The sequence below is a fragment of the Onthophagus taurus genome, unplaced genomic scaffold (assembly GCF_036711975.1).
Source record: "Onthophagus taurus isolate NC unplaced genomic scaffold, IU_Otau_3.0 ScKx7SY_15, whole genome shotgun sequence".
Lineage (NCBI taxonomy): Eukaryota > Metazoa > Arthropoda > Insecta > Coleoptera > Scarabaeidae > Onthophagus > Onthophagus taurus.
The window spans coordinates 4,602,455-4,629,703 of record NW_027248940.1 but is presented as its reverse complement, the minus strand read 5'-3'; the positions used below and the strand labels follow the sequence as shown (position 1 = coordinate 4,629,703).

The following is a 27,249-nucleotide window of genomic DNA, read 5'->3' as shown; positions in this document are numbered from 1 at the left end:
CGTTGCTCTTTTCGATTTTTATTAATGCCGTCACCCACTGTATTTCTTGTAATTATCATGTGTATGCTGATGACCTCCAAATTTACACTACGACAACTATTGATGATTTTCCGGAAGCAATTGCACGTCTTAATCATGACCTTTCCAATATTTTGGATTGGTCCAAACGTTATGGCCTTAAAATAAATACTGCTAAAACTCAAGCAATTGCGTTTGGCAGTCGACCTTTACTGGCAAAGCTGAATATTTTTTCATCCATTCACTTAATGCTTGACGGAGACATTATTCAGCTGTCAGACACGGTTAGAAACCTTGGGGTGGTTATGGATTCTACAATGTCCTGGAAACCTCAAATTCAATTCGTCTGCAGAAAGGTCTATCATTGTTTCCACTCACTGAAAAGTCTCCGTTGCTTCCTTCCTCCCATGATCCGTCGTAATCTTTGTTTTTCCCTGATTTTCCCCCATATTGATTATGCTGACACGGCATATCCTGATCTTTCGGTAACACTACGAAACAAACTGCAAAGACTTCAAAACAACTGCATACGGTATATCTTTGATCTCGAGAGATCTCAACACATAACCCCATACCGTAATTATTTGCAGATATTAAGCTGTCAGAACCGTAGATCGTTTCGTATATTAACTATGTTATATACTGTTCTTCACAATCAAACCCCAAGGTATTTGTATTGTATATTTCAACGCTTGTCGTCGCATGGTTTACCTACTAGATCTCAGTTAGATTCTGTGCTTATGTTCTCGACCCATAGTACCGAATCGTTTGCTGTGCAGGCAGTAACCTTTTGGAATAGTCTGCCTACTGAGATCCGTAATATTCCTCACCTTGTAACATTTAAAAACCACCTAAAACGTCATTTATTGGCTCTTCAAGTATCTTCCTGAAAACTTTTTCTTCTCTTCTTCTACTTTTCTTCTCTTCTCTTCTTCTTTTATTCCAGCAACTATCATTATGCACCGTTTTTGGTGACCATAAGTTTAGCATAGCAGCTTGCCGTTCATTTATTGTTTTTCTATATAACTTAGTATACTGCTGATTGATTGGGTTGTTTGGAAGATATCGCTAACGCGATAAATCGACCCTTTTGCCCGTATTTATGTATTAAGTTAAATGTATACATTTTCTTTAATTTGTATTTTTTGTTTCTTATTATGGCAATAAATTTATTTATTATTATTATTATTATTATCCTTGTATTCCCTATCCTATATTTTTCTATTAATTTAAAAATCCAAATTTTATTATCCCCTTCCCTTACCTTACTTTTCAACGAATGGAAATATTAACTACAAAATACAAATTATATACATTACATACATTTTTTAAAAAACAAATTTTAGAGTTGTTACCTCGCAGACAATTATACTCGTAGAAGGGATTTGTTTCATCTGAACACCCTCTATGTAATTTTATTTTATTTTATTTTCAACACATGCGCATTTATACATTTTATTTCTGGTTTCCCGAACTCATCAAAAGTGGTTACCTCTTGCAATTTCTCAACCATTTTATTTTGTAACTTTGCATGTAACGTCGTTTTTAATTTTAATTCTTAAACTTTACATTTACATTTTAACATGTTAGTTCTATAGTTTTTTAAAATTTAATATTTACAATAATTGTTTTGAATATCACCGTTTTTGATGTGCTGACCTTATTTACGACTTATACTTTATGCGAAGTTTTTTGAACGCCGTTTCTTATATTACGACAAGTAAGTTTATTTCATTTCATATTTGTAACAACTTTTATTATCATTCTTGTTGTCAATTTGTAGCGCTTCTGAAGATGACTAATTAGTCGAAACATGTAAAGCGGATTTACTTATAATAAACCAGTATAAAAGTACAATTAGTGATTTATAAAAATCAAAATTCAATCAAATATTATTGTTTATATATACGACTATTATTTTTAGTTTTTTACGCTAAAACAAAATCATTGTTCTAGATATTTCTAACCACCAAAAATGATAAAATAAATTTTTCCAGAAAAAACAGGATGTTTTCGATACATATTAGTTATTTTCATTACGAATGTTCTCGATTCACCACAACACTTGATAGGGTCGCACATTTAAACATGCATTTTCCAAATTTAATTTAGTTAATAATTCAATTTCAAACTATAACAACTATATTATACTAACTTAGAGGTGACTTAAAATGAGTGAAAACGGTGATAGTAGCTTCGTAGACAGCACAATTGTAAGTAATAAAATTAGAAAGTGAACAACCAAATCAAAATTATTTAACACCTTATTTAGGCAGATTTATTTGATAATGACCCGCACCTATCTTCGATAACAGAATCATCTTTATACCGAGCTATTCGTGATGATGTCGTTGATGAGATCAAAAATTACTTCAATGGGGATTATCGCAAAATAATTTTGGAAAATACTTTTGGTGATGTGACTTGCGTACATTTAGCTGCTCGCTATGGAAGGTTAGAATAAAAGAATTGGCTCAAATAATCCACTATTAATGAATGTTTTTTGTTATTTTTTAGTTTAAATTCGTTAAAATATTTATTATCTCTAAGCAAATCTATAGTTAACATTCGAAGTCGATTTGGAGAAACTCCATTAATGTACTCTCTCAGGTACAAAGCTTCCTTCGAAATAATGATTTGTTTAATCCAACATAATTGTGACGTAACAATTATCGATAACAATGGTAATTCTGCCTTGCATTTGATTACAAATGATACCAAAAAGTTCGCTCAATTGTTGATTGAAAATGGTGTTAATGTAAATATTAAAAATAAGGCGGGAATAACACCCTTACATAAAGCAGGTAACGTACAATCTAATCTTGAAACCGTTAGATTGCTAATCGAAAAGGGCGCCTTTATTAACGAAGTGGACAATTATGGGCAAACTCCCCTACACATTGCCAGTTATAATAATAATATTGAATTGGCCGAGTTACTAATCAAAATGGGAGCTCAAAGGGACATGAGAAATATTAAGGGAGATACAGTTTTGCACGTATCCACTGAAAGGAAACACATTGAATTATGTCGATTACTAGTAGAGCACAATTTTCATGTTGAGGGTAAAAATAATAAGGGAGAAACGGCTTTACATATTGCTACAAAAAGGGCAGATCTAGAAATCAGCAAATTATTAACCGACTATCGAGCGGATGTAAACGCCAAGACTAATGAAAATGTAACACCTTTACATAATGCCAGCAACACTACGAATAAAGAATTGGTTCAATTTTTAATAAAATCTTATGCGGAAGTAAATGCTAAGGATATTAATAAACAAACGCCCTTACACATTGCTACCGAAGGAACAAACATAGAAATCAGTAAATTACTAATGCGAAATGGCGCTCTTCTTAACGTTAAGAATAATGAAGGTTTAACACCTTTATGCATTGCCATTAAGAAGAGTGTAAACGAGTTTTGCACCGAAGAAACGATTCTAGAATTTATCCGGTTGTTAATTGATATGGGAGCGAATGTTCATGATAAAAATAATAAAGGAGAAACTCCTTTACATATTGCTGCCGAAACAACAAATTTTAAGATCGCAAAACTTTTAATTATGAACATGGCCGATATTAATGCTAAAAATAATGAGGGTGAAACACCTTTACACATTGCTGCTATGAACAGGAAAAACATTGAGTTAATCCAATTGCTATTCAAATATGATTTACATGTTAACGAAAAAAATAACGAAGGAAAAACAGCTTTACATATTTCTGTCGAAAGAAAACACCTTGAAATCGCTCAACTTTTAATTGAAAATAAAGCAAATGTTAAAGCTACGAGCAATGAGGGAGTAACGCCTTTACACTTTGCCGCTAACAGCACAGATCTTGGTTTGGCTCAATTATTAATCAAAAATTCGGCAAATGTTAACGCTAAAGACAATGAAGGAAGCACTCCCTTACATTATGCTACTGAAAAAGGAAATCTCGAATTAAGTGGGTTACTAATCGAAAATAAGGCGGATATTAACGCCAAAAATTATAACGCAGTAACACCTTTACATTTAGCCGCAAGTAATAGACATATTGAATTAGGTACATTGCTAATCGAGAGAGGGGCGGATGTTAATGCTAAAAGTAATGATGGATTAACACCTTTATATTTTGCTACTATTAGTAAAAACGTTGAATTGGCTAAATTACTAATCGAAAAAAAAGCGAATCATATAGTTGATAACAAAGGAAAAACGGCTCTGCACATTGCCGCAGAAACAGCAAGTAACGAAGTGGGTCAACTGCTAGTCGAATACGGAGATGTTAACATTAGGTGTAATGAAGGTTCAACGCCGTTACACTTTGTTGCTATCAGTGGAAACATTCAGCTAGGTCGATTATTACTCAAAAATGCCGCTAATGTTGACGTTAAAAATAATAAGGGAGAAACGCCATTATATTTTGCAGCTGTAAGAAACAGTTTAGAAATGAGTCAGTTGCTAATTGAATATGGGGCGAATGTTAATGCTCAGTCGAATGAGGGTGAAACGCCTTTACACCATGCCACTAAAAGAATAAACATTGAACTTGTACAATTGTTAATTAAAAGAAAGGCGATTATTGACGTCAAGGATATTAACCATAAGACGTCATTACACATTGCCGCTGAAATTGGAAACGTTAAAATCGGTCAATTGTTAATCGAAAATGGAGCGGATGTTCATGCTAAAACTAATAAAGGCAGAACACCTTTACATTTTGCCACTAATAGTAACAACATTGATATTGGGCGATTGTTAATCGAAAATGGTGCGGATGTTAACGATGAGGATTACGAGGGTACATCGCCTTTACACGACTCCGTTAATAATACTGCAATGATTCAATTGCTAATCGAAAAAAATGCGAATTGTAATATTAAAAATCATAAAGGAAAAACTCCCTTACATATAGCTGTTGAAAAAGCAAGTCGTGAAATCATCGAAGAGGTACCTTTTTTTAACTTCACCGCTAATAATAACGTATTAGTTGAGTCGGCTCGATTATTAATTGAAAATGGGGCAATTGTCAACGCTAAGAGTAATGGGGGTTTAACACCCTTACACATTGCTACCAAAGGTGCCAATGATGACATGATTAAAATGTTAATCAAAGAAGGAGCGAATGTTGATGATCAAAACAATATGGGAGAAACGGCATTACACCTTGCTGTTAGAATCATAAACAATGAAGGAGTCGGTCGATTACTTATCGAAAATTCGTCCGATGTTAATGTTAGGAATAATAAGGGATTAACACCTTTAGACATTGCTAGTTACTGTGGAAATTATGAAGTAATGTATTTGCTTCAGCAAAACGGAGCGTATCGTACTCCAGAAGACGAGAAAATAGGTCCAAGTTTTGTTGATTGTTCTTTCCCTTTGCGGACTTAACCAACTAAATTATCATAAAAATTCTTATGTAAACACACTTGATCTTGTTATTACGAATTCTGCCGATGTACATCAATTATCTCTTTGTAGTGATCTATTGCTTCCTGAGGACAGTGCGCACTCCACTCTAAAGTTTTCCTGCTCAATTTCATTTACTCGTTCATTATCTATACATCATGGTGATGCTTTTTGTTTTAGAAAAGCCCGGTTTCCTGAATTGAATGAGTACTTTAATGGAATTGACTGGGAATCAGAGCTCGCTGGTCGTGATATCAATGACGCTGTTCAAATTTTTTATAACTATGTTAATACTGCTATTCGCGAATTTGTCCCTTTAAAACGCAAAGCTATCAAGGGTTTTCCCTGTTGGTTTTCATACAGTACCATTAAAGTAATTCGAGAGAAATAGAGGGCGCACTGTAGATGGAAGCGTTTTAGAAACCGACTTGACTACCTCACTTTTTCAATTCTAAGGAGTCGTCCAAAGTATCTAATCCACCACAATGGAATGGAACTGTTGTCGGTGTTGAATTGTTTGCTGATTTCTTTTCTTCGGTTTTTGTGGATCCTGCTCCAATCCAGCAGAATGTGGATTGTATAGAAATGGATACCCTTCCTTTGAGTCAGATGCAGTTTGACAGAATTGAGGTTGAGGAGGCCCTGATGGGCATCAGGGTTACAGACAGTATAGGTACTGATGGTATTCCATCAATTTTAATCAAGGAATGTTCATACTCTCTGTCCCTTCCTTTAACTATTTTATTTAATGCTTCATTGATAATGGGTGTCTTTCCTTTATTGTGGAAGCGGGCTTTTGTTCTTCCCATTTTTAAATCTGGGGACCGTGGTGCTATATCCGATTACCGCCCCATATCTATTTTGCCAGCATTTGGGAAAGTGTTTGAGAAAGTAGTTCATGCACGTCTATTCTTTGCCCTTAAGTCTAAAATCAATTCTAGACAACATGGCTTTTTTGCTGGTCGCTCGGTGGAAAGTAACTTGCTTGAATATACCCAGTATATCTTATCTACTCTGGATGATTTTTGTCAGGTTGATTCAGTTTATACGGATTTTAGTAAAACTTTCGACCGGGTGGATCACAACTTACTTCTGTTCAAACTAAAGAAGTTTGGTGTTCAGGGAAATCTTTTGCAATGGCTTGCTTCCTATCTGAAGGAGAGATGCCAGATTGTTTCGGTTAATGGTTTTTTCTCTAATCCTGTGTCAGTTCCTTCTGGTGTTCTACAGGGTAGCCATCTGGGCCCTTTACTGTTTAATATTTATGTTAACGACATATTTGACGTCGTTAATTATGCCCAATGTTTAATGTATGCTGACGATTTAAAACTCTTTCTCCGTATCTCCTCACCTCTTGATTGTTCTAAACTGCAATCTGACTTAAACAATCTACATGCTTTTTGCTTAAATAATCGCCTTTCATTAAACTTATCAAAGTGTAATGTTATTTCCTTCTCTAGGAGGGTGAACACAATCCACTACAATTATAGCGTCGCTGGTGAGAGGTTGCTCATTTATTAGAGATTTGGGTGTTACATTTGATTATAAATTATTATTTGATAAACATATCGATACTGTTGTCTCCAAAGCCTGGCGTGTGTTAGGATTTATTATGAGATCAATGGTAGCTTTTTCAAACATTGCTGCAATTAGAAATCTCTATTTTGCCTATGTTTACAACACACTTAACTTCTGCAGCGTCGTTTGGAATCCTCAATATCTCTCGTATAAATCTAGAATTGAGCGTATTCAATCTAAATTCCTCAAATACCTTTGTTTTAAATTTTCCATTCAATACATTGATTACGAATCAACTTGCACTTCTTTTTGTATGTTAACCCTCAACCAGCCTAGCTTTTGTGGGGATATATTATATTTTTACAAACTTTTGAACAATAAGTGTGATTCTCCAATGCTTGTTGGTTCTATATGTGGTCACGTTCCTCCGAGATTACTTCGCTTTAATTTTCTATTTATGACACCTACTCCTAGAAACAATGCCTGTCAAAACTCTCCTTTATTGAGAATGGCAAGATCGGCAAATCGTGTTAACATAGATCTGTTTCAGCATTCTTTCTATGCATTTAAAAAACTGCTCTTTGCTGCAGTTGGTGTGTTGCCTCGAGCGTTCATTTGATATTTGATATATGATATATTTATATCACCTAAACATAGTTTTAGTTTTTTTTTCCTTTTGAATCACTTTTGTACCATTAATGTTAATTCATTATTATTATTATTGTGAACTGTAATTCTATTTTATTTGTATACAATTGGTTGTTTGTGGTACAGTATTATTGGGTTCGACCTGTTTCTGTACCCACATGAAATAAATAAATAAATAAATATTTCAATTTGTACTGAACGATTTTTAACACTTTCTTTCGCTGTATTCTATTTTGTAATAAAGCCAGGGGTTGTAAAATATATTTCTTTTTTGGGTATAGGTTTTGTGAAATTACACTGTGCTGCAAGATTTTTGTACAGTTGATGAGTTGAGTGTTTTTAGTTAATTTTGGGTTGCTGATTCCATTTGTTTGTAACACGTCACGTTTTTTTTTATTCAGGTTTCCCACGGCTGCGAGAGTTACGATTTTATAGAGAAACTATAAATACAATGAATTTGATATTTGGCACCTTGATGTAAGGTGAAAAGATCTAGCTTTTAGTGGTAGTGTCATGTTTGTCATTTGATAATTATCAAATTAACTTTTTTTGTATATCCAGGATACCTACCTTGTTATTGTTATGCTTTATTATAATACACATTATTAAATAAATAAATAATTGTTTATTGTGCAAAGCTACAAACAAGCAAAAAAAAATCATAGCAGTTTAACAACAATACATACATTAAATACAAGTTATTAAAACGAAAATAAGGAAAGCTACTAATTATTCGCTTGGCACAACCGCCGGGCGACAATTCAGGAACAACGACCTTGTCACGCTGATACAAAAGAAAGAGAAAAAAAAATACTGTTAATAATTATACCAATTGCCGGGTATAAGAAAATTTCTGAATTATATAAAGAAAAGAATGTTTTGAAAAAAAGTACTTACACGCACACAAGTAAGATTTCGAAAGAAAAACACCCCGTGTATCACTTACATTAGTTTTTTAACTGTTTAATGCATGAACTTTAACTGAACTAACAATTTGATAAGAATCGATTAACAAACACATTTATGAATTGTTGAAGAAATACTCTGAATTATGTAAAGAACTGAATTGAATTGGGATAAAACGAGTAACGTGACTTTTAAATCAGTTTCTTTTTTACAAATGAAAAATAAAATAGCATTTAAATTTAAAATATGAAAATTGAATTAAAAACATTATATTCTATAAAACAATGAGATAAACAAAATTAATATTTCTATTTAATTAAACATATCGCCCGCCTTGCCTATATAATAGGCAAACAAAGAAAATAAACAAAACACCGACAAAATGTTGATCTTATTGATCAGGTAATAAACATAATTTAACAATCGGGCGAGTTAATGATGATGTTGAAGTTCGTATAGTGGCGACTCTTGCAAGTCCGTCTGGTCCCGGATGAAGAGCTTCGATTCGACCTAAAGGCCACTTCGCAGGAGGGTATCTCTCGTCACGCAAAACAACCAATTGCCCAATACGTGGTAGATTCTTTGACTCATGCCATTTGGTAGCATTTTGTATTGATTGTAGGTAGTACCGACTCCAATCCTTTCAGAATTGATTCACCATTTGCTGGATGTGCTGCCAGCGAGATAAACGAGGCGTTTTTAAATCCAACAGTGACGGTTCGGGGATGATAGCTAACGCGCCTCCAACCAGGAAATGGGCCGGAGTCAATGCTTCGAAATTGTCGGGGTCATCATGAAGAGAGCAAAGCGGCCGTGAGTTTAATATAGCCTCTATTTGAATTAATAGAGTTGAAAATTCTTCGTAAGTAAGCGTCGAGCTTCCGATCATTTTTTTGAAATGAGTTTTGACGCTTCGTATGTTCGCTTCCCATTTGCCGCCGAAATGAGGTGCTGACGGAGGGTTGAATTTCCAATCGGTTCCGTCATTTGACAAACTTTGGGCTACAACCTTCCATTCCTTTGACGCATTTGAAAACAATGAACGAAGTTCCCGGTCAGCACCAACAAAGTTACTACCACAATCACTATATACGCATTTGGCAATCCCTCGTCTTCCGGCGAATCGCTTATAAGCTGCTAAAAAGCCTTCGGTGGTGTAATCAGTAGCAATATCTAAATGCTTAGGTACTTAAACAAATAAACAAAATTAGATACCCCTTATAGACCCTTCCCGCTCGTCCTCTAATAGTACGGAGTTGGAATGGTCCAGCGTAGTCCACTCCTGAATGTAAGAATGGTCTTGCTGGAGTGACTCGGGGAGTAGGGAGCTGACCCATGAGCTGTTGGCTGGCGACTTTTCGATGCCTTGCACATACCATGCATCGATGAATGTACGATCTTACTGGAACTCGACCTCCGACTATCTAAAAGCGGCGACGAATAAACGCTGTAGTGAGTTGTGTTCCTCCGTGAAAGGTTGCTTTATGATAATGATCAATAATCAAGTTGGTGATTGTAGAACTTTTTGAAAGAATGATTGGATGCTTTTCGTTCCAATCAAGATTCGCAAATCGGAGACGTCCAGTCACACGAAGGAAACCATCTCCATCAAGGAAAGGAATTAATCGAAAAATTGAACTGCTACGTGGAACCGCATGACCAGAGGATAATTGTTTGATTTCGTCTGAGAAATTGAGCTGCTGGCTTTCTCGTACCCAGAACAACAGTGCATTATTTAATTCATCAGAAGACAGAACAGCTGGAACAGAAGAACTTTTATTGACACGTAAAAATCTTATACACCATGAAGTGATACGGATCAGTTTCGTTAACGATGAATACTTCTTCTTCAAATCCCATCCATCATCTATCTGTGAGGCGAGATTAACAGTTACGGATTTCATTTCTCTTTCGACTTCATTTCCGGTACGTGTTTTAACTAAAGGCCAAGCTGTTGAAAATGAACTGAGCCAAGCTGGGCCTCTCCACCATAATGACTCCTTTTGCAATTTTGATGATGAAGTGCCCCGTGAAACTAGATCGGCTGGGTTTTCAGTCCCTGAGACATGGTGCCATTGAGCATTGGATAGGTCCTGAATCTCAACTACTCGGTTATGGACGAAGTCCTTCCATTTTGAGGGGTTACTACAGATCCAAGTTAATGCCACAGTGGAGTCACTCCAAAGATGAATGGGCTGAGTTGAAAAGTCTAGAGCACTTTTAACACGTTTAATTAATCGAGTGAGTAACACGGCCGCGCACAACTCGAGGCGAGGGATCGTTACGCGTTTAAGAGGTGACGTTTAAGAGTGTTTTGTTATTCGCTCCGCAGATTCGCAATTCGAGTGACATTCGAAAATGAAAACGTCTTCGCGATTATTCCACAATAATCCAAGAGCACGACTTGATGTGCCTTCTTCTACATTACAAGTTAATGATTGTGAAATTAACTTCAATGGTATGTGTGTAAGGGTCTCCGAATCATTCGACATCCATTTTCTAACTGTAAAGCCGCCCGCCGTTAATAATCGATTTAGTTGAAAAATAATCTCTTGAGCTTCTTCGACATCGTCACCTCCTGAAAAAATATCATCAACGTAAGTATCTTTTTTTATAACTGTTCAACCTAACGGTTGACTTTGATCATGCTCGTCAGCCAGCTGATGCAAACGAATCGCCAAATACGGAGCGCACGCTAAACCGTAAGTGACGGTTGATAATTGATAAGCTTTAATAGGAACAGAATCATTTTCTCTCTAGAGTATTCGCTGGTAAGCACAATCGTCGGTATGCAATCTAATTTGTCGGTACATTTTTTCAAGATCGCAAGCGAAGACTACTGAATGACGCCGCCAACGAACAAGAACATCAATAAGCTCAATTTGCAATTTCGGACCCGTGTGTAAGCAGTCATTTAACAAAATCCCTGTTGATGTTTTTTGAGACCCATTGAAGACGACTCGTAATTTAGTTGTTGAGCTGCTTTCGCGAGCAACACCATGATGAGGGAGATAATAAGACGAATCTATTAACATTGGTGAAGCTAATCTCATGTGATCACGTTGCAAGTACTCTGACATAAAATTCGAATAGTCTAATTCAAATGTTGGGTTTTTTGCGAAACGTTGTTCTAATCGATTATACATTCGAAGAGCAGGTATATAAGATTCTCCTAATTCTCTAGGAGATCGACTGAATGGGAGACGTACCATAAATTGTCCATTTTGAAGACGAGAATAAGTTTCTTTAAAATGATTCTCACAGTCTTGTTCTTCGGTTGAGAGACGCGGTGCATCGGTAATGTCAGTTTCTTGTCTCCAAAACCGTTGCATTAATTCTAGAAATTCATGGTCTATGGAGCACTGAAATCCATAAGGAGAATAATTCGGTTAATGTTTGTTTAAAAGTGAGATATAATCCAACCCAATGTAGTTTGTTGAGCTAATAAACCCTCATCTGAGCTTTTAAGTATACCGCCTTTTATTATTTTTGAATATACACTGACCCCCAAAATCAATTCGATTTTATTTGGCGAGTTGAATTCAGGATCGGCAAGAATTAATGAATCTAGATTAAATTCTAATTTTAACGATTGTCTTTGTGGTAGGTAAGAGGTCAATTTAGGCAATATCAAAGCTTCCTCAGTAAAAGTTACATTATTATTTATTCTCGAGAACAGGCTCAATGTAACAGATCCATTAGAAATACTTGTTCTTTGAGATCCCACTCCTGAAATTGGTACTGAAACTGCTTTTCTTGGCAAACGTAATCTTTGAGCTAACGATTCCGAAATGAATGAGACTTTTGAGCCTTGATCTATTAATGCTCTTACTATTATAGCTTCTCTGTGGCAACCACCACAATTATAAATTAAATCATAAATGAATTCATCAAAATATAAATCATTGTAATAAGTTCTTTTTTAACAAAAATTGTATCGGTAGGAAATGACTCAAAAGATGTGTTAATGATAAAAAAAAAGTGCGGAAAAGTGTAGTACTTACCGAAAAATCACTTTAAAGTTGCGATTTGACGTTTCTTTTTGGAAGTTAAAAGCAATGTTAAAATTGCATTTTCGTATTAAATTCTAACCTGAAATTGTTTAATTTATACCCACGCACAAAATAAAAAGTTATTTTCACTAAACTTGTTGAGATTACAACATATTTTCGGATGAAAACCTTGTTTCTTAGGCTATCGATGCAGAACGACAATTAAATGGCGTTAGATAGAATTGTTTCTACCAAATGTGTATTAATAGACTTTGTGTTAATGGATTGTGTATCAATTGATCTGTCAAATGACTGAAAGCTCTTTGCAATCTTTATGTTGTAAATATAAATGATAAATAAGTATAGTAGCTTATTTAATAGTAGTTTAGTTAAATTAAAATAGTTATTAAAAAAGACATGGTTACAAAATAAAAATAAATAAATAGCCCGTGTGACGATAGCAACAAACTGTGTATTTAACCAAATGACAATTACAACTGACAACACAAGCAATGTTAACCATGTATTTTCTCGCATTAAATCCTAACCTCAAATTGTTTAATTTATACCCAGGCACTAAATAAATAGTATATTGTTTTATATGGAAGAGAAGCAGTGCTTTTTATGGCGTGGTCTGTCGCTTAGCGACGAACGCAGTGAGTCGCTAATGACAGATGAGCCGTTAAAATTGTGGCGTGTCCGACAGTTTGCCGGACGAACGAAGTGAGTCCGACAATGACGGACCAGCCACAAACGAATCTGCTTCTCTTCCGAATAAAACATAGTATTTTTTCTTCAAACGTTGCAAATAATACGGCGCTAAAGTGAAATGTTCTTCAACGTTATGGCGCTAAAGTGAAATTTACTTTAGCGCCATAACGCTGAAGTACTTTTTTGCTATGTTGATCTTAGCAACCGTCGTTATGCAACAATGACTTACTTCTACCGCGAGTAAACACGACAACAAAGTTGTCATTTAATGACGTTTGAAGAAAAAAGTTATTTTCACTAAACTTGTTGAGATTACAACATAATTATTCATAATGACACCTATGTGAAGTTAGTCACCAATTAAACAGAATTTTACATGTATAGTATTTTAATTATAACATGAGAACCAGTGAACCGATTTCGATAAACAATGTCTCATTCGAAAGCTTAATCCTTGGCCAATACGAAAGTGGAAATGCCCGATTGACGATGTGACGATAGCAACAAACCTTCCAACAACAAATTTTTATCCGCAATTTCCTATCTATTTTATTAGCTGATATCTTTCTTATTATTAGATATAGCAGAACACTAAATGCACCATATGAAAGCTTGATTCTTTCTTTATGAAATCGTCGGTCCTCGTTTGCCGATATGTTAATATTAAAATCAATAAAAGATGAAGAACACCGCTCTGTACGTAAAATAGCTTAATATTACCAAACTTCAAGCCCTTGTGCAATTGTTATCAAACCGAATTTTAAAAAACTGTGTTCACAATCAGAAAGAACGCTCCTTCAAATATCTTAATCCGGGTTTTTGTTGGTCAATATCAATTAGCATCATGGTTAAATCACCTTTAATATACATCTCTATATACAGAAACGTTTAATTGCTCTACCTCTAAACAACTTTCTTACATATTTGATATGAGGAAAACTATAGAAGTATATCATGAAGTTATAGACTTACACAAGGACGTTTTTGGTCAAAAAATTACCAAATTCACACGTTTTAGCTACTTTTAAACATTGTTGGGATCAATAACTTTCTTATATCACCAGGAAAAAACTCTATAACGAAGCAGCGATAGCCGCGTGTTATACACCATTAGAAAGAGCAGCAAATTGTAGATAAGATAGATCTATACTTCTATAGTTTTCCCAATATCAAATAAGAAACTTGTTTAAAGGAATAGTAATTAAGCGTTTTTGCGTGTAGGGATGTATATGAAGGGCGAATTAAGCATGACGCCGATAGACCCATTTACCAACGAAAACCCGGGTTAACATATAATAAATTTAAAGGGCGCTCTTTCCGAGTATGATAATAGTTTTTTAAATATCAGTTTGATAACAATTGCACAAAGGCTTGAAGTTTGGTAATTTTAAGCTATTTAATCTAAGTACAGAGCCAACGCTTTGTAGTTTAAGTACAGATTGATCTTAGTATTAACTTATGGACAGACAAAGACCGGTTTTAGATAGAGAAAGAATCTCTAATTATTATCTCGAATTATCTCTAATAATAAGAAAGATATCAGCTAAGAAAGTAGATAAAAAATTACGGATACAAGTTTGTTGCTATCGGACAAATGTGGAGGAGGCTGAAAACTAGAATTCGTAAACATAAAACTAAAGAAAATTCCAATATTTTTCAGCACCACATAAAGACTGAACATAATATAAATTATGGAGGAGTTGAGCTTTTTCATTCGTGTAACAAATTATAAAGATAATAATAACTATCTACTTATGAATGAACAAGTTCAACTTTCTCATAAACCCATCTTACGTCATACACCCTACGTTATGAACTTTTGATGTTAAAACTTTGTAACTACGAAAGGGATTTTCATCAATAATAAGTGTTATTAAGTTCCAAAATAACGTTAAACTAACTAATAATTATCCTAATTATAATATTTATGTGGTTTGAAGTCTTTTAATAACAAATTTTTATTTAACTCTCATGCTCTCTATTTAAATGCGATAACAGATTATAAACATTTCAAATAGATTTTTAGAATCTATTTGTATCTTATATTCTATTCAATTTCTTTTTTCGAATCTATCTTTGCTCCTATCTGGCGACGCTCTTGTACACAGTTAATAGACACACAGTCTATGTAACGACAGGCACTTAGTCATTATGACCTATGCGAGGTTAACTTCAAATTTTCCTAGTCCCCAATTAGATAGGATTTTACATGTATAGTATTTTGATTATAACAAGAAAACTAGTCAACCAATTTTGATAATCAAAATCTCATTCGAAAGCTTAATCTTTGGCCAATACGAAAGTGGAAATGCCCGACTCGAAATCTCTCGCGGGGTCATTTCAATGGCTGTACGCACATAATTAGTAAATTTTGAAATCGGGCATTTCCACCTTCGCATTCATTGCAGATCATACTTTCGACCGAGATTTTGATGACTAAAATTGGTCAATTAGTTACGGAGATAATTGATGTGTTTAATTAATTCGTTTGTTGTGTTTTAATCAAAATCCTTAAATATTTCGAATCGGGCATTTCGACAACAGCATTCTGCCAGACACAAACTTTCGATTGAGATATAAAACATTAAAATCCGTCAAACTGTTCTCTAATTATAGTCGATTTAGTTAAAATTAAAAATTAATTTATAGCACGAGCGTTCACACGTGCATAAACAACGAGCCGAAGATGGTGTCATTCCGAGGGCTGTATAAACTTAGCGGGAGTGAATTGAAATCAAGCATTTTGTGATTCCGATAGAAGACACTATGACGAATCGAGTGACGTATAGATTTTGATCATCGGGTACATCGTTTACGAGTTATCACCACTTAAAGAAGGTCAATTTTGTGTTATTCTCGTGTATCTTCGCATTATTTTGACGTTTTAGCGAAATTCGAAAGAGTTTTCAAATTTTCACGGGCATTTCCACTTTCGTATTGGCCAAGGATTAAGCTTTCGAATGAGACATTATTTATCGAAATCGGTTCACTGGTTTTCATGTTATAATCAAAATACTATACATGTAAAATGCTATTTAATTGGGGGCTAACTTCACATAGGTGTTATTATGTATAATTATGTTGTAATCTCAACAAGTTTAGTGAATATAACTTTTTATTCAATGCGTGGGTATAAATTAAACAATTTGAGGTTAGGATTTAATACGAGAGATACATGGTTAACATTGCTTGTGTTGTCAGTTGTAATTGTCATTTAGTTAAATGCACAGTTTGTTGCTATCGTCACACGGGTTATTTATTTATTTTTATTTTGTAACCATGTATACACATGTCTTTTTTAATAAATAACTATTTTAATTTAAGCAAACTATTATTAAATAAGCTACTATACTTATTTATCATTGATATTTACAATTTAAAGATATTTTAGTCGTTTGACAGATCAATTGATACACAATCTATTAACATAAAGTCTATTAACACACATTTGGTAGAAACAATTCTATCTAACGACAGGTAATTGTCGTTATGCATTGATAGCCTAAGAAATAAGGTTTTCATCCGTAAATATGTTGTAATCTCAATAAGTTTAGTGAAAATAACTTTTGATTTTGTGCGCGGGTATAAATTAAACAATTTCAGGTTAGGATTTAATACGAAAATGCATATTTAACATTGCTTTGAACTTCCAAAAAGAAACGTCAAATCGCAACTTTAAAGTGAATTTTCGGTAAGTACTACACTTTTCCGCACTTTTTTTTTATCATTAACACATCTTTTGAGTCATTTCCTACCGATTAAAAAAAAAATCATCGATTTTTAAGTGGGACAGGTATTCTTTAATTATTCCCGATAAAAATTCAGCGGATATTCTTCCAAAAAAAGGCTTGTACATTTATGTTTTTTTTTTAAATACTGTTACCATTTTATTTCGGGTGAAACAATCTTAAAAACGCCTTTTTTTCTGGAAGAATATTCCCAGAATTTTTACTGAGAATCTATATAATATTTTACATATAGTGCCGGGCCGGACATGTGCTGTTTCTACCTGTAATAACAATAGTACTAAAACTAAGAAGGCAGGAAAATCAACAGTTTATCACAATTTTCCAAGGGATCCGGAAATGCAAAAATTATGGGCAACAAAAACTGCAAGAACTGGTCAATGCAATTTCCGCACTTGGCAGATTTGTTCCGATCACTTTAGTCACTAAAGTGAAAACTAACTTGAACATAAATTGTTGATGTATCAAACTAAAATAAAAAGTCTTCAAAAATCATTAACATATTACAAAAGCCGATGTTTCACAAAAAGTGCAATATTCCTTAAAGTTAAATCAATATTAAAATCATTTTTAACACCCAACCAAGTGGATTTAATATTAAAAAGGAAAAAACGTATTAATTGGACTCAAACAGAAATATCGAATGCATTTACTTTGTGTTATTATAGTCACAAAAGTTATACATATTTAAGAACAGATTTAAATTATCCACTTCCTGCACTTTCTTGTTTGCGAAGATATGCAGCAAAAATAAAAATTAATGAAGGTATACTAAGTGATGTTTTAAGCTTCATGAACTTAGCTGGAAAAAAATTAAATATGTTTGAAAAACATACAGTATTATTGTTTGATGAAGTTAAGGTAAAAACGGTATATGAATATGATAAAGCTGGAGATAAAATTGTGGGACCCTATAGACAGATGCAAGTTGTTTTAGCTAGAGGATTATTTTCAAGTTGGAAACAACCAATATATATAGGATTAGATCAAAAAATGACGAAAGTGATCCTGTTTGACATAATAACTGCAATGCACAATTTAACTTATAAAGTTGTTGCTTGCACAAGTGATTGCGGAGCAAGTAATATGGGTTTGTGGAAAGAATTGGGTATCACAACAGATAATACCAGTTTCAAACACCCTATAACTAATGACAACATTTATATGTTTGCGGATGCACCCCACTTAATAAAATTAATCCGGAATTGGTTGTTAGATAACGGTTTCTCATTTAACAATTCCATCATAAGTAAACAGCCATTAATAGATTTAGTAAATTTAACAAACCGAGAGTTAAATGTTTGTTTTAAATTGTCATCAAAACATGTTGAGTGTGTCAAAGCAAAGCGCCAAAATGTTAGAATGGCTTGTGAGTTGTCACACACAACAGCTACTGCTTTGAAGTACTATAAGCCTGGGTCATCTGAAGAGCTTGTGAATAATTTGGCTGAATTTATTGATATTGTTAACTATTGGTTTGATATATTTAACAGTTATATTGAAACTGATAAAGTACCAAGTAAAAATGCTTATGGTACTAATATAGTAACGCAAAATGAAATACTTGATAGAATGAAATATTTAAAGGAAAATATTATACCATTAGAGAAGAAGTCTTTGCAAACCTTCCAGAAAGCAGTAATCATTTCAATTATTTCTTTGAAAGAATTGTTTCAAAATTTAAAAGAAAATAATAATAATATAAAGTATATTTGTACTTATAAACTAAACCAGGATGCATTAGAAAATTTCTTCTGTCAACTGAGAAGTAAAGGTGGTTCAGACGACCATCCATCGCCTTTAAATGCATTATATAGAATAAGGGCGATTATACTTGGAAAGAATCCCGGTGTTTTACAGGCCGCTACCAATACTGTAGATCGTGGTCAAGAAGAGTATGTTGTGTCTTCTATACTAAAAAAAATGGAAATTAAAATCACGGATGACTGCTTTCCGGCAGAAAGCAGTCTAACAAGTGATTCTTCTATTTCTTTAAGATCAGAGAATTCAAATTTGGATGTGGCTGATAAAATTAATAATGAAATGAGTAAAGACTCCCTTGAGTATATAGCTGGCTATTTAGCCAAAAAATATAGTGATCAGTATGAAGGGTTGGGTGATTACACTTATAAATTAAAGGAAGGTCACAACTATAATATACCGTCGTGGGTGACACATTTATCTTACGGCGGGTTAACTAAACCCACAAATACATGGTTTACTAATGTACAACAACTAAATATATTTTTTGAGCGTTTTCATAATACGGCTCCTGATAATATGAAACGAATTCCCAGGGTGGTAAAAAGGCTTTCATTGATTATAAAAAGAAGAAGAATGGACATTCCAATAGAGTTAATAATAGCCTTTATAAAATTACGTACAATAATAAGAATCAATTATAAAAATCTTCAAATCTTAAAAAGAAACCGGGAGGAAGATGTCGAGAGATATAATAAAAAAAAATGAAGAAAGTTATTAGTTAATATTTTATTTTACTTATATGTTAATAAGTTGGAACCATTTTCTTCATTTTTTTTCATATTATCAAGAGTAGGTATGTATTTGTGGGTTTAGTTAACCCAAAGTAAGATAAACGTTAAATTAAATTTAGTTTATTTTAAAAATAAATTGAGTTTCCTTTTTATATTTTTGTAATAAAATTTTTGTCAATACAAGATTTACTTTTGAAGTTATATGAATACGTCTACGATATACGATATAACCTCTAAAAATACACAGCAAACGCACAGAACACAATAAGGGCGATGACAGACACGGCGGTTTTCGCCGAATCGGCAGCCGAGTCGGCTGCCGCGACTATTTGGCACACATTGCGGTTTTTACCAGTTGCAATATTCGCTCGGTTTTCTGTTAAGTATAACGGTTATTCAAAGATGGATGATTACAATGATTATTTAAATCATATTATTTATTTGTCAATGCTATATGTGCTTTGGAAACGAAAAAAGAAAAAAAATCGTAGAATGTGGGTGCATCCCATTGTAATGGAAAGAGAAAAGAAAGGTCAGTTTCAAACCTTATTTGCGGAACTAAAAAGTGACGAAGACAAATTTTTCAATTATTTGAGGATGTCAATGACTACTTTTGATGAATTATTAAATACTATAAAGGGAAATATTACTAAAACAAATACTCGTATGAGGTGTAGTATTCCTCCTGAAGAAAAGTTAGTCATTACTCTTAGGTAAGCAAGAAAAAAAATCATATTTACTCAAGCTTTTTATTCAAAAATATATTTATTATAATATTAACAACCTAGTATGGGAATGAGTCTTCTTCTACTAAAAGTTGATATATAGGAACTTGCTGGAGATGGCGATGGAACTGGAACTTGAGGTTGTTGTTGATGGTGTTGTTGCATATTGCTAAATTGACTTTGCGTGAAACTGGGTATTGTTTGTAATTGATTTTGACGTGAATGACCGTATGTTTCGTACTTGGACATGACTTGCAATAATTCTATTCTGCAAAGTGTATTTAGGTGTCTTGGTAACGCTGAAAGACTTGGTTGCAAAGACAGGACGAAATGCCGGTTGTCGTCATTATCATCTGGAGGTGTAGATTTTGCTTCCATCATTTTTTTCTGAACAGTTTCCAACGAATTTATTAATTTGTCCTCAAAAGGATACAGTCTTTTCTTCCCAAGTCTCTTCCATTCTGTTTGTGGAGGGTTGGTCATAGAAGGTCCAGGTTCTTGTTCAGATATTATTGGTTCGGTATTTGAAATTTGTTCTAAAGAATTTATGGTTTGTTTTGGTGTCAAATATCTTTTAAAAATTGTAAATGCTTTGTATACACATACGGAGCTTTTGTTCTTGCTCCATCCCCAGACTTTCCTTTCCTTTCTTGCAATTCCCTCGCAAATCTATCTCTAATGTTCTTCCATTTCTTTCGTATCAACTCACCTAAAATAAACAAAATGAATATCGACAGAAAGTTACGGTCGTCACTATATTATACAACGAAAAGATCTTCATAACAGTGAGGGAAAATTTGAACAGTTTCATTTTTATGGTTCGTAGCTTTCGAAATAGGGTATCTCTAAAGAAGAAATAAATTACTGGAATCATAAAAAAGAAACTTTTTTAATTTTTCTTACATGATCACTCTTCTAAAAAAATTTTCTCATGGAATATTGCATTTACAATAATATCTTTTTAGATATCTAGCAACTGGGTGCTCCCTAACCGATCTTCATTATACTTTCCGAGTGGGAAGATCTACTGCTAGTTCTATTGTTAAAGAAGTATGCGAGGCAATTTGGTTTTGTTTAGTTGAAAGTACCATACCAAAACTATGTACAAAAAAGTGGTTAGAGATAGCAGCAGGATTTGAAAAAAACGCAAAGTTTCCAAACTGCATTGGAGCCATAGATGGCAAACACATTAGAACTAAGCAACCGCCCAACAGTGGCTCTATGTACTATAACTACAAAAATTATTTTTCGACTGTATTGTTTGGAATGTGCGATGCCAACTTTTGTTTTACCTATATAGAAGTCGGATCTTACGGAAAATCTAGTGATGCTGGAATATTCAAGAATTTTGCACTTTTTCGTAAATTAACTGAAGGTTCCTTAAGCGTGCCTCCACCACGATCTTTCCCCAATTCAAATGAACCGTATCCCTATGTAATAATAGGCGATGAAGCATTTCCTCTAGCAGAAAATCTACTTACACCATATGGAGGCAAACATCTTACAGATGCTAAGAAAATATTTAATTACAAACTATCCAGAGCCAGAAGATATATCGAATGTACATTTGGAATTTTGGCTAACAAATGGAGGATATTTCATCGATCACTAGATGTCGACATAGATTTAATTGAAATTATTATTAGAGCCACTTGTGTTCTACATAACTTTGTTAGAAGAAGAGATGGATTGCGAGAAAACCTATTTATTGAAGAGAACATGAATGAAATTGAATCCAATATGCAGAGTTTACCACCAGATTCATATCATAGAGGAAATTCTAGAGCCACTGCTGTTAGAGATCGATATTGTCAATATTTATCAAAATAAACTCAATACTTATAATTATATTAACTTACTTGTAATTATAAATAAATATTTGAACTTACCTAATTGTTTTTTTGCATCTATTGTCATGTTTTGATCGGCAAAAACATTCACAAGTTCTTCCCAGCACTCATTCCTCTTTACTCTATCGCTGTACTCTTTCGTTTTCATGTCCCATAATGCAGGACGGTTTTGAATTTCCACAATGAGTTTTTCTATATCAATTATTTCGTCCATTTTCATGAAATTAAAATCGGAAAACCGAACGAAAGACAGCTCTGTGTGTCCGGGTAGATATAAACACGTGGAATAACAAGCCGCTTTCTGTTCGGGAAGCAGCCGCTGCAGAACGAGTCAACGACGTGTCGAGTCGGCCACAGAGCCGAGAGGCGGTGGGCAACGCTGTGTGTGCCTTAACTAATATGAAACATTAGAAGTATACGCCGAGACGGTGGTCGAGTCGGCAGCCGATTCGACGAAAACCGCCGTGTCTGTCATCGCCCTAACAGCTGACTGGGCGTGGCAAATGGTGTGACGTAGTGTGCGGGCACGTTATCACAACAATGAATGTAGCAGTCCTTTTAGATTCTACTGACCTTGATTTGAACCTAAATAAGTATCCTACCACAATCATGAATACTTCTGGTGATCAAAGCGTTGACATTGTCACCAATATTAGATTGCCTCCCTTCTGGAATGCAAATCCTGCTGCATGGTTTCACCAAATTGAAGCGCAATCCAACCTGTCAAGAATAACTAATGATAAAACAAAATATAATTTGGTAATTACGCATTTGCCTACCGAGATAGTTTCGATTGTTTATGACGTCGTAGATGCTCCACCCGATATCGATTCATACTTATATTTAAAAAACACTTTGATCAATAGCCTTTCTCTAAGTGAAGAGAAACGTCTTAATCTCCTTTCCGGCTCTCAGATGGGAGATCAAAAACCATCTGATTTCTATAGGAGTATGTTATCGACAGTCGGTGGATCGCAAGTCGTAAGTCCAAATTTATTGTTAAAACATTGGTAGAGAAGATTGCCCCAAACTATCTCGGTAGCGTTATTGTCTTCAGGTAACGATGACATCAATGATTTGCTTAACATAGCCGATAAAATCAGGGATTCATTATCTTTTTCAACGACTCGTTTTCCTAAAATTGAAGTCAACAAAATTAACGACGAGTCCTCTTCCAATGTGCATACAACTTCTCAATTGTTACAAGCCATCAATAACCTTTCAGTTTCTATTGATAAAAACTCACAACAACTTCATCAATGGCAATCAAATATCCAGACGAGCATTAACTCTCTTGCTGCTCGACTTAACGAACCTGACATAGCAACAAATCTTTGCTATAATTGTAAAATGTTAAGGTATCGATCACCTCGTCCAAGAAGTTCTTCCAGGCAACGTCAAAACCATATCTGTTATTATCATTCCAAGTATGGCGATAAAGCACGAAACTGCGAAAAAGAATGTATGTTTTATAATTCCTTTAAAGACACAAATCTTTCATCATCTTCACAGAACCAAAAAAACTGAAACAAGTTTCGCTAGAGAACAACAATTCAATAAATTCAAAACTTGATTCAAAACAATTCAATGAACGACGAACGCACCCGATAATAATTAATCAAATCAGTTCTCGTCTTTATGTTTACGATAACCAATCCAATTTAAATTTTCTGATTGATACAGGAGCAGACATCTCTGTGCTGCCTTATAAATTCTTTCGTAAACATAAGAGAGATACCATTTCTACATTAACGGCTGCAAATGGTACGCCAATAGTTACCTATGGGACAAAATTGTTAACATTAACATTGCAATTAAGAAGAAATTTTCCACAATTGCTGATGTCAACAAACCAATTATTGGCGCTGATTTCTTAAGCAAATTCGACATTATCGTCGACATAAAAAATCGTCGTTTAATTGATAATACTACCAAATTATCTTCAATAGGTAGCATCAAAAAATCTTTTATACCAATACCCAAACTCTTCTCTATCGAAACTAAATTCACTTCTCTCGTTAAATCTTTCCCAAAATTAACTTCATCACCTAATTTTTTATCTCCAATTAAACACACAACGCAACATCGAATCATTACAAACACTCACTTGCCGTTTTGTTGTCCAAGACGTTTAGACCCCATAAAATTTTCTATCGCTAAAAAAGAATTTGAACACATGGTATCACTTGGAATCTGTCGGCCATCTTCTTCACAAGTTTCTTCCCCATTGCACATGGTGCCTAAAAAAGATTCGAATGATTGGCGGCCATGTGGCGACTATCGTCAATTGAACCTTGCCACAATACCTCAATCTGCATCTTCATGGTTGTACAATATCAGGTACCTGTGGCTGAAGAAGATATTCCCAAAACAGCGATTTCAACACCATTTGGCTTATTCGAATTTTTGAGAATGCCCTTTGGCCTCAAAAATGCCGCCCAAACGTTCCAACGCTTCATGAACGAAGTACTTTCTGGTCTAGATTTCATTTTTGTCTATTTGGATGATATCCTTGTCGCAAGTAAAAACGAAGAAGACCATTTACTTCACTTATCAACACTCTTTGAGAGGTTAAGCGCTTACGGTATCAATATCCAACCATCAAAATGTCTTTTTGGAGTTTCCTCTTTAGATTTCCTTGCGCATGAAATCTCTTCAGAAGGAATCCGCCCTTCTCAATTGAAAGTAAAATCTATTAATGATTTTCCAAAACCTACAAATTTAAAGGAACTTCAAAGATTTTTAGGGATGATAAACTACTTTCACAGGTTCGTACCAAATTTTTCAGAGATATTACGACCTCTTTATAATTTGGCAACTTCTCTTCGTTCCAAAACACAACTTATACTTTGGTCTCAAGAAAATTCCAATTCTTTTGTTTCGGCCAAAAGTGCTTTAGCAAATTCGATCGCTTTAGCTCATCCTTGCCCTGGTGCTGCTTTACATTTAACCACAGACGCTTCCGACACTGCTATGGGAGCCGTTCTTTCGCAAGCAGTTGATAATTTTACAGCACCACTTGCTTTTTATTCAAAAAAGCTCACTTCTACTCAATCGAAATATTCCACTTTTGATCGTGAATTATTGGCAATTCATTTTACAATTTTTACTGATCACAAACCGTTAATAAATTCCTTTTTTAGTCTTTCAGATAAAACTCCTCGCCAAACCCGTTAAATAAATTATATAACACAATTTACCTCAAAAGATAAGATATCTAAGATATCAAATTTATTAAAGGTGACTCTAATATTGTAGCCGATGCTTTGTCACGAATCACTATTGAATCCCTTTCATCTAATTATCCATCGCCTGAGGACATACGAGCAGCCCAAGTCAAAGATGAGGAGTTAAATCATCTTCTACGCAATCAATTTTCGAACAATACTCCATACCAATTATCTCTTCAAACGGTTGCAAATACAAAATGCAAAGTTTGGTGTGAAACTTCTTTAACTTCACACAGAATTTATATTCCTAAAAATTTGAGAAAAGAAATCTTTGATAAATTTCATAATTTAACTCATTCTGGCATTCGATCAACACTTCACAATCTTAAATCTCGCTTCTTTTGGCCTCACATGTCTAGAAACATTCAATTATGGACAAAAGCTTGTCTAAATTGCCAACAAGCGAAAGTTCATAGACATATCAAATCTCCTCCTCAGAACATACCCATTCCGAGAGGTAGATTTGAACATATACATATTGATTTAATTGGTCCTCTTTCCCCATCACTTGGTTGTACTTACATACTAACCGTTATTGATCGGTTTACTCGATGGCCTGAAGCGTTTCCCCTCAAAGATATAACCTCTTCCACCATAGCGACTACATTACTTCGTCATCATTTTTCAAGATTCGGTATACCTCACACTATTACCCATGATCGAGGCAAACAGTTTGAATCCAAACTTTTTTCTCAATTTAATAAAATACTTGGTATCCATCAAATACACACTTCCACATACCATCCACAAAGTAATGGTATTTTAGAGAGATTTCACCGAACTCTCAAAACCGCTATCACTGCTAGTAGTTCTGGTAAAAAGTGGAACGACGCTCTTCCACTCATTTTATTAGGACTACGATCTACATTAAAAGAGGATCTCGGTTGTACTTCCGCTGAATTAGTATACGGTCCAACACTCCGATTGCCCGGAGAATTCTTTATTACTTCTACCTCACAAGTGGAAATTGAACCACTTTTATCAAATTTGCGACAGAGTTTCTCCGCAATTAAGCCAATTTCTTCATCATTCCATTGTTATTCAAAACCTTTTATTCATAAAGATTTATTTAATTCAAATTATGTTTTTGTTAGAATCGAAGGTCGTCGACCTTCACTTAATTTTAGTTATGATGGACCTTAAAGGTTATTAAAAAATATGAAAAAACCTTTAAGATTCTTCGTAATAACTTACATGATACCATCAGCATAGATCGTTTAAAACCTGCATTCATTTTGAATGATAAGTCGCATGACAATTATGACAATGTCAACTACGTTGATACATCAGAATAACTAATTAACCAAAATTCATCACATTGTCAATTTAAAATAACCAAATTAATTTTATAAACATCAGTTGACAGTACTATACGTCAACAGATGCGTTTCTTTTTATATGCATTTCAAATGGTCTGTTGCTGAACCTGTAATGTCCCTTTTTATGGAGGGCTTGGATGATGAAATGAAACCCAATCTTCCCTTTACTAATTTGTACTTTATTTCTATTACTAATTCTTATACCTAGTCGATGCCGACTGTCGCTTTTCAACGTCGACTCGATTACTTACATATTTGCTGAGGTGTATATTTTACCTGAGTTCAATACACCTCAGCTTTTGCCTACAATGCAATCTACCTTCACACCTTCCGGTTTTATAAAATAAAATTAACGTTACAATGTTTATTTTATTTATCACTATTAAAATGTTTTTTTTTTTTTAACTATAATAAGGTTTAACTCTATTCTTATGTACTACAACATGCTTATTGTTTATTTTTAAAGTTACGTTAGGCGCCTGATCAATTATAACTTTAAAGGGTCCCTTATATATTGCTTCCATTTTATTCTGTCCTTCACTTTTTAACAACACTTTGTCATTAAATTTATACTTAACACTATTAATCTTATTATCTAACTTACATTTTCTATCGGTTTTTGATTGTATTAAGTTTTTCTGAGCATCATTCCATGCACAGCTTAATTGGTATTTTAGTTCGTTCGGATAGTTA

At 34.1% G+C, this 27,249-nt stretch overlaps 3 protein-coding genes and 2 long non-coding RNA genes across 5 annotated transcripts; 2 read left to right on the top strand and 3 right to left on the bottom strand.

Moving 5' to 3' along the window:
- Window positions 1–1,558: 1,558 nt before the first annotated feature.
- Window positions 1,559–1,875, top strand: LOC111422354 (uncharacterized). Its single transcript, XR_002707315.2, has 2 exons — window positions 1,559–1,738; window positions 1,802–1,875. It is a non-coding gene; the product is annotated as an uncharacterized lncRNA (long non-coding RNA).
- A 248-nt stretch (window positions 1,876–2,123) lies between these two features.
- Window positions 2,124–7,781, top strand: LOC139432328 (ankyrin-3-like). Its single transcript, XM_071200809.1, has 3 exons — window positions 2,124–2,231; window positions 2,291–2,472; window positions 2,536–7,781. Exons 1-3 carry the CDS (start codon window positions 2,190–2,192, stop codon window positions 5,396–5,398), a joined length of 3,087 nt encoding a protein of 1,028 aa, XP_071056910.1. The 5' UTR covers window positions 2,124–2,189; the 3' UTR covers window positions 5,399–7,781.
- A 1,350-nt stretch (window positions 7,782–9,131) lies between these two features.
- On the bottom strand, window positions 9,132–9,825 carry LOC111422357 (uncharacterized). The gene is made up of 2 exons (XM_023055562.2): window positions 9,741–9,825; window positions 9,132–9,676 (listed from the first exon to the last, which is right to left on the bottom strand). Exons 1-2 carry the CDS (start codon window positions 9,823–9,825, stop codon window positions 9,132–9,134), a joined length of 630 nt encoding a protein of 209 aa, XP_022911330.1.
- Window positions 9,826–10,791: 966 nt separating this feature from the next.
- On the bottom strand, window positions 10,792–17,622 carry LOC111422355 (uncharacterized). The gene is made up of 5 exons (XM_071200960.1): window positions 17,591–17,622; window positions 11,994–12,333; window positions 11,268–11,850; window positions 11,115–11,216; window positions 10,792–11,066 (listed from the first exon to the last, which is right to left on the bottom strand). Exons 1-5 carry the CDS (start codon window positions 17,620–17,622, stop codon window positions 10,792–10,794), a joined length of 1,332 nt encoding a protein of 443 aa, XP_071057061.1.
- Window positions 17,623–22,223: 4,601 nt separating this feature from the next.
- Window positions 22,224–26,880, bottom strand: LOC139432329 (uncharacterized). Its single transcript, XR_011642167.1, has 3 exons — window positions 24,784–26,880; window positions 22,787–24,720; window positions 22,224–22,727 (listed from the first exon to the last, which is right to left on the bottom strand). It is a non-coding gene; the product is annotated as an uncharacterized lncRNA (long non-coding RNA).
- Between the last annotated feature and the right edge of the window lie 369 nt (window positions 26,881–27,249).